The sequence below is a fragment of the Chaetodon auriga genome, chromosome 20 (genome assembly GCF_051107435.1).
Source record: "Chaetodon auriga isolate fChaAug3 chromosome 20, fChaAug3.hap1, whole genome shotgun sequence".
In the NCBI taxonomy this organism is placed as follows: domain Eukaryota; kingdom Metazoa; phylum Chordata; class Actinopteri; order Chaetodontiformes; family Chaetodontidae; genus Chaetodon; species Chaetodon auriga.
In genome coordinates, this window is record NC_135093.1 from 15512327 (window position 1) to 15525610 (window position 13284).

The 13284-nt window shown below is 40.4% G+C and overlaps 1 protein-coding gene across 2 annotated transcripts in view; it reads right to left on the reverse strand.

The window, feature by feature from the left end:
* The window catches only part of ca10a (carbonic anhydrase Xa), a 208847-nt gene that overhangs the window by 14507 nt on the left and 181056 nt on the right, over positions 1-13284 (reverse strand). For both annotated transcript variants that reach the window (XM_076760557.1, XM_076760558.1), the window contains one exon: positions 767-862. In XM_076760557.1, coding sequence (XP_076616672.1) covers positions 767-862 — 96 coding nt within the window. The remainder of the gene's footprint in view (positions 1-766; positions 863-13284) is intronic.

Here is a 13284-nt window from a genome sequence, read left to right on the forward strand (position 1 = left end):
AGGCAGGGGAGCTCTGCCACCGCTGACACAAAGCCAAGACACACAAGGTTTTGCTCTGTAGGATAATTGGATTCCTAAGTGTTTGTGAGTTCTTGCATTGAACATTTAGAAGATTTCAGGCAAAGACACAGGGGGGAGCAGGAGAGTGGAGGGGTGAGGGCTCTGAGACCACCGCGCTGAAGGATAATTCAGCTCCTGACAGATTTCTTTTAAACCAATATTGTGGCTACTAGACACAAACACGGAAAATCAGCCTCTTTAGTGTCTTAAAGGTACATGAGATCAGAAACAAAGCAGATTCAACCTCGATGCAATTAAGCTGAATATGGACATCCACCGAGAAATCTGTGAAAGGCACACAGAAGCACCTTTAAAGTTTTTTGGATGTTTTCCCACCCTAAAAAATAATGACAACAAGAGGGAAAACCCTGCATATCAGTGCTGCTGCACGGAAACACATGAATAAACACCTGGTCCACCTTTAATTGAGTCTCATCTGCACTGAAAACAATGTTAGGTCCCATTCCATTTTGCTCTATGTATTCCATCTGTGTACTGAAGCTGTCCTGTAATGCTGAAACATTGATTAAACCAAGTAAAGTTGCTTGTACAGCCATTGTACGTCCGGTGAAGCTGAATCAGTATCTAATGCAATGATGAGTACTGTGCTGGATATCCAAGGTTTAACCCAATAAAAATAGCAGCTGCTGGGTCATGACATGTAAAAAACACATTGGCAGTCATTAAACATATGTATGAGACTTACCTTCATGAATATGGACACTATGACCAGTCCATTGGGGCTTTTAGCAGCTTCTGTATAATTTGTGTACAGCTCATGATTGTAGTGGATCAGTTGAACCTGGAACATACAGACAGAACATAATGAGAGTTACTGATAGAAAATCATATATTTTTGGCAAGTCAACTTCACAAACATTATGATAGTGAGACACAAGGTTGATCTCCACAGTGAGTACAAAATAGCGGAGGCCTTGGAGTTAAAAACTCTTCCAGAGAATCTATATTTCTGTTGCAGAGTCCCTCCTTCACATTTAAACCTTCCTCCCTGCTACAAAATGTCAGATGAGTTAAAAGGGAAAATCAATACGGATGAAATCTCTCGGGTGGATTTGCAGAGACACTCAATGTAATGTAAGGAGCTCATGATCGGAACATTTTTGTACTCGGCATAGTTGTGGATAGAAGTAATAAGAACGACATAAAGAGATGAGGATTCTGTCATCATTTGATCCAAGGCCAGCCTGCACATTCAGGCTGAGGTGAGCGCGGCTAAACCATCTCCCAGCGTGAGGTTAATGTTTCACTGGCGCAGATGCGTCATCCACTCCAGCTGTTCAATATCCCTGCCTTTTAATGATGTTTGGACACGGGCAGCCGGTGCCGTTCAACGTCCACACCATAAAAGTGGAAATCGCTGCAAGTTTTTAAACCTATTCTGACTAAGAGAAAAAGAGCAGGAAGTTCAAAATCAGTCGAAATGAATCCATTTGTATGTGTGTATTTTTGAAGTATATTTTTGTGGCTGTTCTACCTTTATTAGTAAGTCAGCAGTAGAGAGATGAGAGGAAATGATCAGAAGTGAAGATGTGAAGTGACATGAACTGGGACGTTGTAGTTCTTGGTCAATGTCTTAACCTCTGGTCCACCAGGGTGCTTCTTTTTCTCATAGAATTATAAACCTCTGTGCAATGTGTTGTGGTAAGACTTCAAACCCACCAATCTAATGGACAGTAATGGATGAGTGCCATTCGATCGTGCCACACTTTTCTTGGATTTTTCCATATCCATAAGTCCATATTCCATTGCAGCCAGGCCAACAGTGCAACTATGGACGGCCTTGTTGCAAACAAAATAATGTTGCTTTATTGAAAAAAGAAAACAAAAAAAAGTTTTCCTCCCAAAATGTTTCATTATCGGGCGGCTTTGCAGCTCCTGCTCCCGTAAATGCTTGATGCTTGCCACTGTCACCCAATAGCTAGGACTTTCCTCCATCTTGTTTTGGTGGGTCTGTGCAGTTCTATATTCCTGAATGTTCTACTGTTGCTTTTGAATAGTTGTTACTTTAATGATGAACTAACCACTCTTCATTGGTTGTTTGCACATGATGTCACATCACTCTTCTGTTGTGGCGCGAACTGCAGATGAAGGGCCAGAGGTGACTTCCTGCATCGTTTACGGTTGCTCAGATTGATCAAACTGCAAACAGCCTATTACCTAAATCAGCAAAACTAAAAGTCATAATGCTATAACCTATATTTTCTAATTTAGGCTTTAGTCTGTACTACTTATATATTTTAACCCCCTGAAGTCCACTGCATTGCCAGCAGTGTAGAATCCTCCCTCACCAGTTTCGTCTGGAACATAAATTAAATGAAATGCTTCATGCACCATTGGTGTTTAAACATCACATAAGCTTTGACAGAAACCTCAAAGTGTTTTCTTTTAAATAACACTCCAGAAAAAACTAATTATTTTTGACGAGTATCTAAAGTAAGTGAAATATACATCTCTGCACAGCTAACTTTGGTAATGAGGCAGAACCTAAGTCACCCTGGAGAATGCTCATGATGAACAAGATAAAATGCCATGCAGGTTCAAGCATAATTCATTTGGAGACATGCTTTGCATTTTGGAAGATGGCCAAGAGGATGTAAAGACACCGTAGAACACTGGAAGTGCATTGGAGGGCATTTCGAGCAATGATGGCAGCTCCTCAGATCCAGACATTGACCCTGATGAGAAACACTGTCATTGTGAGCTACGACCCAGACGAAGATGAACCGGATGAGTAAGTGTGAGCATTTCTCACTATCACACTGGGAGATTTGTGTGTTGTGTGTTGGCAAATAAACACTGTAATAGTAGTAAAACTAGTAAAACTACTACAAAGCTAACCAACATCAAACGCATTTATAGGCAATATCTTGAAACATCAGAGAAATAAGTCTCATGTAGAGGAGTGTGGGGGTGTATTTACCTGTAAACAGCTTCTTTACACATTCAATGTGAAAGGGAATTGCTCCCTAAACAATGGACATACATGCTTAGATGGCTATCTAATTGTCCAAATCAATGGAGCAGACAAAAGAGTATCACCTCAACTGACTAAAATGGTGTGTGATACTGGTTAAGGTCATGTTTTCCACACATTCCCGCACAGTTCTTGTTCCAACAAGTTCATTTACCACTTACTTCCTTAAAAAAATATGTATATATATCCTCTCATGAAATACACATGACTGAGATATTATTGTAGCTGAACGTGCTGAACACGTGACTATTGAAATACTGCTTTTATCAGTTCAAACTGACAACAACATCAGAGCACGCCGAAATGATCAGACTGTCTGAAAATACCCTCAGACTCCAGGGGGTTGATCGTAATATACACAATGAACTGCTAAGAATATAAAAGCAGTGAAGCACTTATTTCAAGCACAAAGGGGTGGTAATGATTTTCACATTTTTCCCAAAGGCTCTTACTCTTTCTCTCCCCACCTCCATAAACTTCTCATCCTCACTCATTGGCGAAGGGCTTGGCAAGTACTGTACTGGAGGGTATAAATAAACAAATGTAAGAGGAGAGTAATTATGAAATGCTCAATTGGGGGAGCACAGAGCGACAGAACGTCTATAAATGCAATCAAGGCGAGAGAGGAAGTGATTAGGGCCCTACGTTGATCTGATTAGATTTTTAGGTGAGAGCGGCAGAGGCAGCCAAAAGAACTCATCCATACTCCCTCAATGACAAATTGCACAAAGTTTGCTGCTGGTGGGCAATAAAAGGCCAGTGTGGGCCATAATAAAGTGAGACTGTCTGCCAAATTGAGAAGAAAAAAAAAAGAGGACCATGCTGCGCAAAAGAGGAAGAAAATAGAGGTCGTAATTAGACACAGAAACAGCTGAAGACAGAGCAAAGGAGGAGAGCCGCTGCATGTTGGCCAGGCCTGTGAGCCTGCAGCGCCGCATCATTTGTCACAGTGTCCCTCTATTCAAACACACACTCACACTAACTACTGAATGCAGTCACACCTCCACCCATCTCACAGGTACAGTCTATTAAGATTCGACCATAACACTCTGTTCCTGGTGTCTACCGAGCAGACTGTGATGATGAGATACGGACAGATTATATGACGGGTGTGATAGATATTACAGAGTTAGTACAAATTAGGGTTGGGGTTCAACAGCACTTCATCTAATTGGAACCCAGAATTGAATCTGCTTATCAAATTGAAATGCCTTATCAAATCTATTTAGGTTCACCTTTCAGCAGTGGCAGACTCAGGCGGTCTGAGGGACAGGGCCGACAAAAATGAAAAGGGCACCAGCTGCTTAAGACTAAACTTGTTTTATTATGTGATCATGTGATTTAATGTATAACTTCTATACCTTTGTAATCCAGACACACGGAGCTACACTGAACCGTTTAGAGGAATGTAAAGGCCATCTCATTTTTCAGTATGTAGGACAGCCTATATATGGCACTGCATCACGTTTTCTCCAGAGGAGGAGCACCAAGAGGTCACTTTATCACATTGTCTTGCACATTGGGTCACCATACACAGCACTTGTTTTATCTAATGTACCATCAGGGCATCCAAGAGGCCACTTTTGGGTTAAGTTCCGGTTCGAGTCCATCACTGGCTTTGGATATTTGTAGATAAGTATCTAGAGTTAGAAGTAACTACAACTCCAAGATTCAGTTATGTTTTCTGTGCAGATTTTTGTTCACCCAGAATCTTGGTGACGTGATAATAAGTAGTCGTATATGGAGGAGAGATAGTAACACCTGTTTTTGATGTCCTCCTCGATCTCCATGTGATAAAAGTTCCACACTTAAGGCATGTGACGGCACCTGAGACAGCTGCATTAGTGGAGGAAGGCTTAAATGGGGTTGACAGCTGTGGTGAGAGTTCTTCATTCACCCATTCCCACGCACTCACAGTCACACAGAGCAGCAAGCTGGCATGCATGTGCTAGCCTAACCATTGGGAGCAACTTGGAATTCAGTGACTTGGTCAAGGACATGTTGACATTTGGACAAAAGGTGCTAAGGATCAAACTGCCAATAATAGATTAGTGGGCAGCCTGCTCTACCTGTTGATCCACAGTGAGCATCCATGCTAAAACTTTTTAGCCACATTACTAGCGTAGCTGTAAAGATGGCATTGCTGATTGGTCAGTCCACCACTTTGATCCAGAAACTTTCAAGGTCCCCACAAGATGTATCCTGTTGACTGTGGTGATCCACTGACTTCTCCTATGTTGCCACCATGAGGACAACATTTATGGTCTGGACTTGTACTGTATATCTTAACTATTAATTGGATTGCTGTGAAATTTGGGACCTTTATGAAATTCAGGTACCGTGAGGATGAACGATAACAAGTCTGATGATCCTCTGACTACTCCTCCAATATATTTGTCCAGTTTAGTTTATGATATTCTCACTAGCCTTAGCTGTACTATCTATCAATGCGTATTACCAAAGGTGAGCATGCCAACGTGTTAATGTCAGTATCAAAAGGGTTTTATGTGTCAACAGGAATTTTATGTTTGCTTCTCAGCCTCCAACACAGGAAAAGATCAGTATCTGCACGCCTAAACTTTCCTTTGAAAGTAATACTGCTGGCTCTTCAGTGTGTTAGAATCTCTTCTGGCAGTGACACTTGTTTTCAGGCTTCAGGGGTTTCAGTTGGTTAAACCTGCAATGAAACCTGCATGGAAAGCTGCACTGAGTGGAAGGGGTTTGAGACAACACTTGAATTGGGTGTGAAGGGTCACCTTTGCTTGACTGGCCAGTTCTCTGTGGTGTGCGCGTATGCATGTGTGTGTATTTGCGTGTGTGTCTGGGGGTCATGACAGCCTCTTTATGGCATGATGGCTGGCCTGGCCCCGGGGGTAGGGAAATATGAAGACAGCAAGTCGATAACGGAAGAGAGGTGTTCAGTGCTAACAGTGAGAGGGGGTTTAAAAGCGCTGGGCTGGAAATGACGCTCTTCATCTCAACTTCCATCCATCCATCCGCCCTCCCTCAGATTCACTGGAGCGTGGATCCATAAAACTAACAAACGGATAAGGCTCTCTACCGCAATCACACTCTGATTATGCACATGGACCTAAACAGATACATTTTTTTATCCAGTTGCTTCACCGGCACGATAAAACACTACCAGAGCAGCAGAAATCAACAACTCTCATTCCATCATTTGTGTTAATGCTCATCGTGTTACACTGGTAATTGAACATAATCCCAGATTTTGTTTCCTTTCTTCTATGTATTTCTGCATGTTTGTTTTCCTCCGAACAAGCAGTGCAGTGATGTGCCGATGTGATTTTAATCCGAGATGCACCACAATTAGGGCGCCGCAGTGCAGATGTGGGCGAAATGTGCTGTTTAATAGTGATTAATGATAATTAGGGGAAGAGAAAATAAAACAGAACAAGCTTTCCCGTGAATAGCTCTGTGACCAATAATCTGCCGCAGTGATATTAGCTCAATGTGATTTTCCATGTGTGTGACTATGTTTGAAAGAGGACATTTGAGGTGTGTATCTGTCATTGATGGAGGTTTAAGCTGCCTATGGCGAATCCTTCTCAAACACTTAACAAGATTTGTATAAATATAGTTGGATCCTCTCTTTAGCAATGAGCAGCGTCTTCTTCAATTTATGGGGGCTACTGCTCTGTTGAATTTATTAGGCGTAATCCTAATTTAATCTCTACACACTAATGTTATTTGAAAGCATCATTTGAATTTTTATTTTTTTTTTGTCTATCCTCATGTTGTTTATGGAGGATCAAAACTGCCCAAATCAACAATAAATAGCTAAATAATTAAATAAATGAATGGCCCAATACCTAAATCAATATGCCAAGAAATGCGTCAAAATGACATAAAAATTCAAAGTAGGCATTAGATTATTTATAAAATGCGACATAAATTGACATTTCTGTTTTAATTTGCTTATGTATTTATTTTTCTTTCTATTAATAATCAAACACTGTCCAGTCCAACACCAGTGTGATGGACATAAAGCTGTTTGGAAGCTTGGCTGAAAAAACTGAGCCAAATGACTTTCTTTGTACATAAAAAGACCCTACAGCAAATGTTTTGAAAGTTTAGCCAATTGACTACAAAAATATAAAGTACACATTATATTATGGCCAACCATTTTCCAATGGATGGTCTAAGGATGGTCATGTCAGTCGACCACTCTGCTCCAGAGTGAAATAGCTCAACGTGAGATGGGTTGCCACAAAATTTTATGATCCTGAGACAAAAAATCCTAAAGACTGCGGTGATTCACTGAAAGTTGCCATTATCTGTTGAACGCCAGCAAGTTAGCATTGGCATTTTGAGCGTGTTAGCATGCTGATGTTAGCATTTAGCTCACAGTACAAACCACTCCAGACAACCACAGTTTTTTTTGCCCATTTTACTAAATACAAAGATCACCACCACTAAAAACTTACCTTGCTTGTGCATTCAGGGACAATTTAGAGTTTAATTTGGTAAAAAAGCACAAATGCTCTATAATTTTCTGAGAAGCATTTCAAGGACCCATCTAAGGGTAAGCATTGCACATTACAATAGGCTATAACTGCTGTGCACTTGTTCCTATTCAATTTAAAATGTAATCAAATTAGAATAAATCCAGAAACAAAGCTGGAAAACAATGGAATGAACATCAACCTAGTTGTCCTTTGTTTTAAAGCTGATCGTTGAATATCCCCAGAAATGTTTCTCTGTGACCTTACTTCAACATAATTTTGACAAAAAATAAAGGAGTTGACGTCCCCCTGTGACGGACCTCCTACATTCCCAATCTGTACAGTGGAAGACTGAAAGAAACACAAAGAAGCAGCTGCCTGGAAAGAACCATATGAATCGACACATATGGTGTCCTTTAGAAAATGACTAGCAGTATTTCAAAGAAAAATGTTAGTGTTTGAAGTTTATCAGCATTTCTGTGGATCAAATGAATTTTTTTAAAAAAAAAGCAATTTTGACCTGATTGATTCTAAATCTGAAGTCTGTGTGTTTTTATTAGAGGATAATGGGATGGCTGAATGTTCTCTGAGTGCATAAAAACATGAGCCAACCTGGTGGAGGAATAATATTTGGAATATTTTAGCACTTATTAAAAGACCAAGGTGTTTCATTTTCAGATTAGAGTGTGAAGCAGCTCCGGGAGAGCAGAGCTGAACACGACACATGACACACACACGCGCGCGCACGCACACACACACACACACACACACACACACACACACAGACTCACCTGTAGACTTAAATAAAGAGGCTGTGTCTATAAAAAACACACAAACAGTGTTTTTCATAATCTCATATTTTATTGGATCCAGATGATCTTTTCTTTCTGCAGTGTTGGTCTTCAAAAGCTGTATTAGTACGAGCTCTATATTGTACTGTATTATTATTATGGTATGTTATATGGTGATTTTGACATTGGATTTGATGCCAAAGAGTTTAATGTAAATGAGTATTTTGTTGATTCCAAAATGATACTAAACACAAATGCATCTTCTTTTACCACAAATTAACACCCACCAATGGCATAAATTTGCATTGCAGGTGCACGTGGAGACGCCCTTAGAGCCCATGCAACCAAGACCTAATGCTTTGCAGTTATCATTGCATTTGCATGTGTACGATCGGGCCCATAGTCTGACCTATGCGTGTCAGATTCCAATGCTTGCATGCTCCCTTTGGAAAAGATGATTCTGGTTTCATACAACTTGGGTCTTATGTTTTTAAAGGTTTTAAAAAGAAATGACAGAAGGTAAAAATAAAACTTTACATATTAGTAATATCGACAGTAATTGCCACAGTTCTGCTTTGTTTGAGGAAGGAAAACAAGCTCAATTACAATGAAAAACACTTTGAACCATCCGTTGATGGATAACAGAAATACATATTGACACAAATCACACACTGGGGCTTTGTTGTTTCTTCTGTCCTCTGTTTTCTTCTTTGGGCCCTCCCCCCACTAATCAAACATGCTTGATTTACAAGCACAAACTGAGAGCAGCGTGCTTATAGGCAAATTTAATATGCACTGAACTGATGCAAAGACCTGTGTGTTCAGGGCACACTGTTTGCATGCGAGCTAGGATTTTACATAAGCATAGGTTCATCAATGTAAATGTGAGGTACTGATAATAAATCCTTTGAATACAAATGCATGTGCTGATTGGATAACATCATTAATGCACTGGTTAATCCGAACAAAGCCTGTGTATAGTTAAATATTTGAATATTTTCACTTTCATGTGATATGTACAGTATATGCATGTGTGTTTATACTGTATGGAAGCTGTATCGGCATTGTATGGCTGTTTTTTAGTGAATTTTGATGCTTTATTATCATGGACTATGGTCACACACGCACACGAGAGCACACACACACGCACTGTCAAGCAAAATGGAAAGCAGAAAAAAAGGCACGATGAGTTAGGAGATATAAAGTGTAAAGGGGTCATTTCAAGACGAAAGCTTTGGAGTGTTAATGCACCCACATGCATGCACAAGCACACACACACACACACACACCGCCGTATCCACCCCACCCCCATCCTCCCACAGGCTGCCATTTCAGAAGGATGCTTTGCTTTAAAAAGTTTTAATATTTCTCTTTTTGTTCACGTTTCAAGGACATGCACAGCCACCACTCATCTGCAGATGGGGGCGAGAGGGAGCCAGAGAGAGGGAGAGACCGAGAAAAAGAGAGAGAATTTTTCTGCATTTTCGATTATGAAACATCTTATTGGACCTTGAAGTCACGGCTTTGGCTCACAGAAAGAATGGGGTGGGCTATCGGGGGAGGTGGCAGAGGATGAGGAGGATGTTTTCAAGTTGCCATTTCACTCAGTAACAGTTGTTTGAGTCGGGAGAACATGGCAAAAGGGAATGGGTTAGTAAGAAACTATTTGTTTGCAGCCTTTACTGGCCTTGTTTTCCCTGTGGTTTGGCATAGCTGCAACTATCTGTCTATCAGCGCTGCCACTTATCCTACTGAAACCAATATGTATTTGTTGACTCCTTGTGCAGGGAGTGGGCTGGAATCAGATACAGAGTCTGGAACATATGCTGCAAATCAAGTATGCGGATTTGGTTTGATAAGTGGGGGAGAAAACTATGAAGAAAGAAACTACAACAAACCCCCCAAATTCGAATAAAGTGAATGATTGTTATTTCCAGAAATCTGACAAAAGAATTAGTGTTTCTGTCTCATTACTGCACTAACCTTGAAAATTACTTTTTGGGTAATTGATAGAGAACTGAGATCTTTAAACAAAAACACAGAATCTTTACGACTGCAGGCAAACTTTTAAAACTGCAAAATAGTTTCCATCACCCCAAATCAGTCCATTTCAAAGAACCTATGGAAGTCTGTGCATGCTAATATTCAAATGAAATCATTTAAACAAATTAAAATTTAATTTTCAATTGCTGTGCCTATGGTGTGTGACAAAATTGGATTTACAAAGTGAAACAGGCTCATTTTAATGTCAAAAATCCATTACGGTGCCTAAATGAAAATGAAGATGAAAGCGCCACGGAATCAGAAAAATGTTTTTCTCAGTGGACTGAGGATAATGCTGCAATAATGACATTGAAGTTGAATGTAAAGTGGACTTTTCATGTTCAAACAGGCCACTTTACGTTCGTTTCTGTCTGTGTTTGTGAGATTGTGTCTCTGGTTTTGAAGTACCTGTCTTGTGTAGGGTAATACAATTGTATGTTGCTATGTTAAATGCCTGATTATCTGCTTAATGTTCTTGCGTAGTAATTGCACATGTCCTGCGTTGCACGTCGTTTTACTCCTTTTAGTTTTTTCTCCTCTGATCAGCTGCATCATGTTGTGCCTGTGTTCCTCTGTTAGATTTGCTGTTAGTTTGATTGTCGTTTGAATGGATAATCTGATTAATGTACATAGTTCCTGGAAAATAAATAGATAAATGTATGGCACAAGTTGGCAAATCTGAACTTGAGAATGAAATTGCACAGTCGTCTGTTGTATTTAAACGTAACTTTTTTCTGTGTGGGGTTTGCATGTTCTCCCTGTGCTGTGGGTTTCCTGTAGGGGCTCCGATTTCCCCCGCCATCAAATACATGTATATTAGGTTAAGCGTCTTGTCAGTGCCTTTGACCAAGGCACTGGGATAGAGCTGGAATTGGTCCCCAGGTGCCAGGCAGCGGCTGTCCACATGGTCCTCGTACTGTTTGTGTGAGTGTATGTGACTATATATATATATATATATAATTTATTTTTTCCTCAAACACATGCCCAGCCTTTAGGTCACTTCTAATTAAAGTATGAGGTGTAGCATTATGAAAAATGTTATTTCCAAATGGAATTTGATTACGTGATTTCATTTTAATTACAGCCATTTACTTCTATAGTTCACTGTCTTTTGCAGTCTTAGCTTTGACTCATGCTCAGTTCCGGTGTTGTTTTACTGAAATAATACAATTACACATCATCATCTGACAATCAAAATATGAATTTAATGATTTTTTTCCCCAATAAGCCCACGGAGGAAAGCAAACATTTATTCATATTTAATTAGCTGGGTTTGAAAAGATTTCTGTCACAGCCACAATTAAAGAGCTCCACTAATCAGCTGGCCAGGGCAGCCCGTATAATAACCTGAGAACTGAAATCCAAGGTGCAATCAATTCAACTACATTCTTGCTGCTACTCACAAGAGCATAGCTGCCAATGAAGACACCACTGTGATGCCCTTTCTATATTTTCTGGGAATTTGGGACTCTAGCAACCTTGGGGAGTTTATATTCTACAATTAAAAGACATACACATGACAGGTATTTTAAAGGCAAGTCTGTCCCCTATTCCCACGAACAATTACTGCCCATATGTGCACCCTTTTCCCCTCTGACGCCTTCCTCAGGGTGGCTGTGCGCAACATGGTAAGAGTGTGACATCATGATTCAGATATCAGTGGCAAATCTCTTCAGAGCTTCTCCACATGGCTCTGAAGAACTCCTCAAACAAAGTGTTAAGCCATAAAGGGCAAATCAGTGACTGGAGGAAGGCTTGACATAAAGACCTACATGGGGCCTCGAGATACAGTAATATGTGTGTGTGCAGGGGGGTGTTCTTTCAGGATTGGGTTACAGCTCTCTCCACCCCGAAAGAATGCAGTAAACACTTGTTTTATTACGATTTGAATATCAGCTCTCAGACTCTGAGGGAGGATAAATGATTATCATTAATTATAATAAATTTGCCTGTCAAGACTGCAATTGTTTTGTTGCACACAAATTGGTTATTCATATAATGGCGGTGGTGGAATGCAGCGGCGTGAGTGACTCATGATTTTGTTGAACAATCAAAGTCAGGGAAGCTAATTGTTTCACTTGTCAAAATTTTAAAATAGCCGAGTGCGACAGTGTGCGTTCACGCGCGAGTGTGCGCAGAGACGGAGAATGTGTGTGTGTGTTAAATGCTTAACTGTCATCTCCGAGACAAGTTTGTTCTTGCTGAAAGAACTGATGCAAATCAATGCAGCCGCCGTGTGAAAAACTCATTTCCAATGGCGCAGGATTCTCTGCAGACGGAGAGGAATTTGAACTCATTTAGGTGTGTGAAAACCTTTCCAAAATTAACTGGAGAAAAAAAAAAAAAAAAGCATGATGGAGAAGCTGAAATCAAAAGTACTTGAAATGGAGATTCAAGGACCAATTTATGCTACTGCCTTTAAAAACCAAACATTTAAACCTGCTCAGTTCATGCTATTAAATCCTGCTTTCAAACAGACAAGAGCCTCACTCAGACAGGATCTCTGGTGGGATGATTCTAATATTACACGTGCAGGTCAGTGTTTTCAATCCAGTCTAAGAAAAAATGTGTGTGGTTTTCCACCATAATTCCCTCCTGCTTCTCTTTGGGGCATTGGCTGGTCCTCCTATAATTTAAGCCCCGACTGGAGGAACATTGTTCACTTTAGAAGTGCATCTCTGCCTGTTGCTCATAGATCTGCATTTCCTACGCTTCAGTTCCATAAACTCAGTGTGCAGTTTGATTTGTGTACAGTCACAGACAACCCTATCGCCTTACAGGAGCTGTAAAATTAGAGTAAGTACTATTCTGTCAAGCCCTGTTCTTTTCTTCTACAATAACTGTACATGGCAGAAACAGGGTGGTTAAGGTCAGGAAGAGGTTGTGGTCATTGCAGAAGAACTACGGTCAAGACTTGATTAGGTTAGGA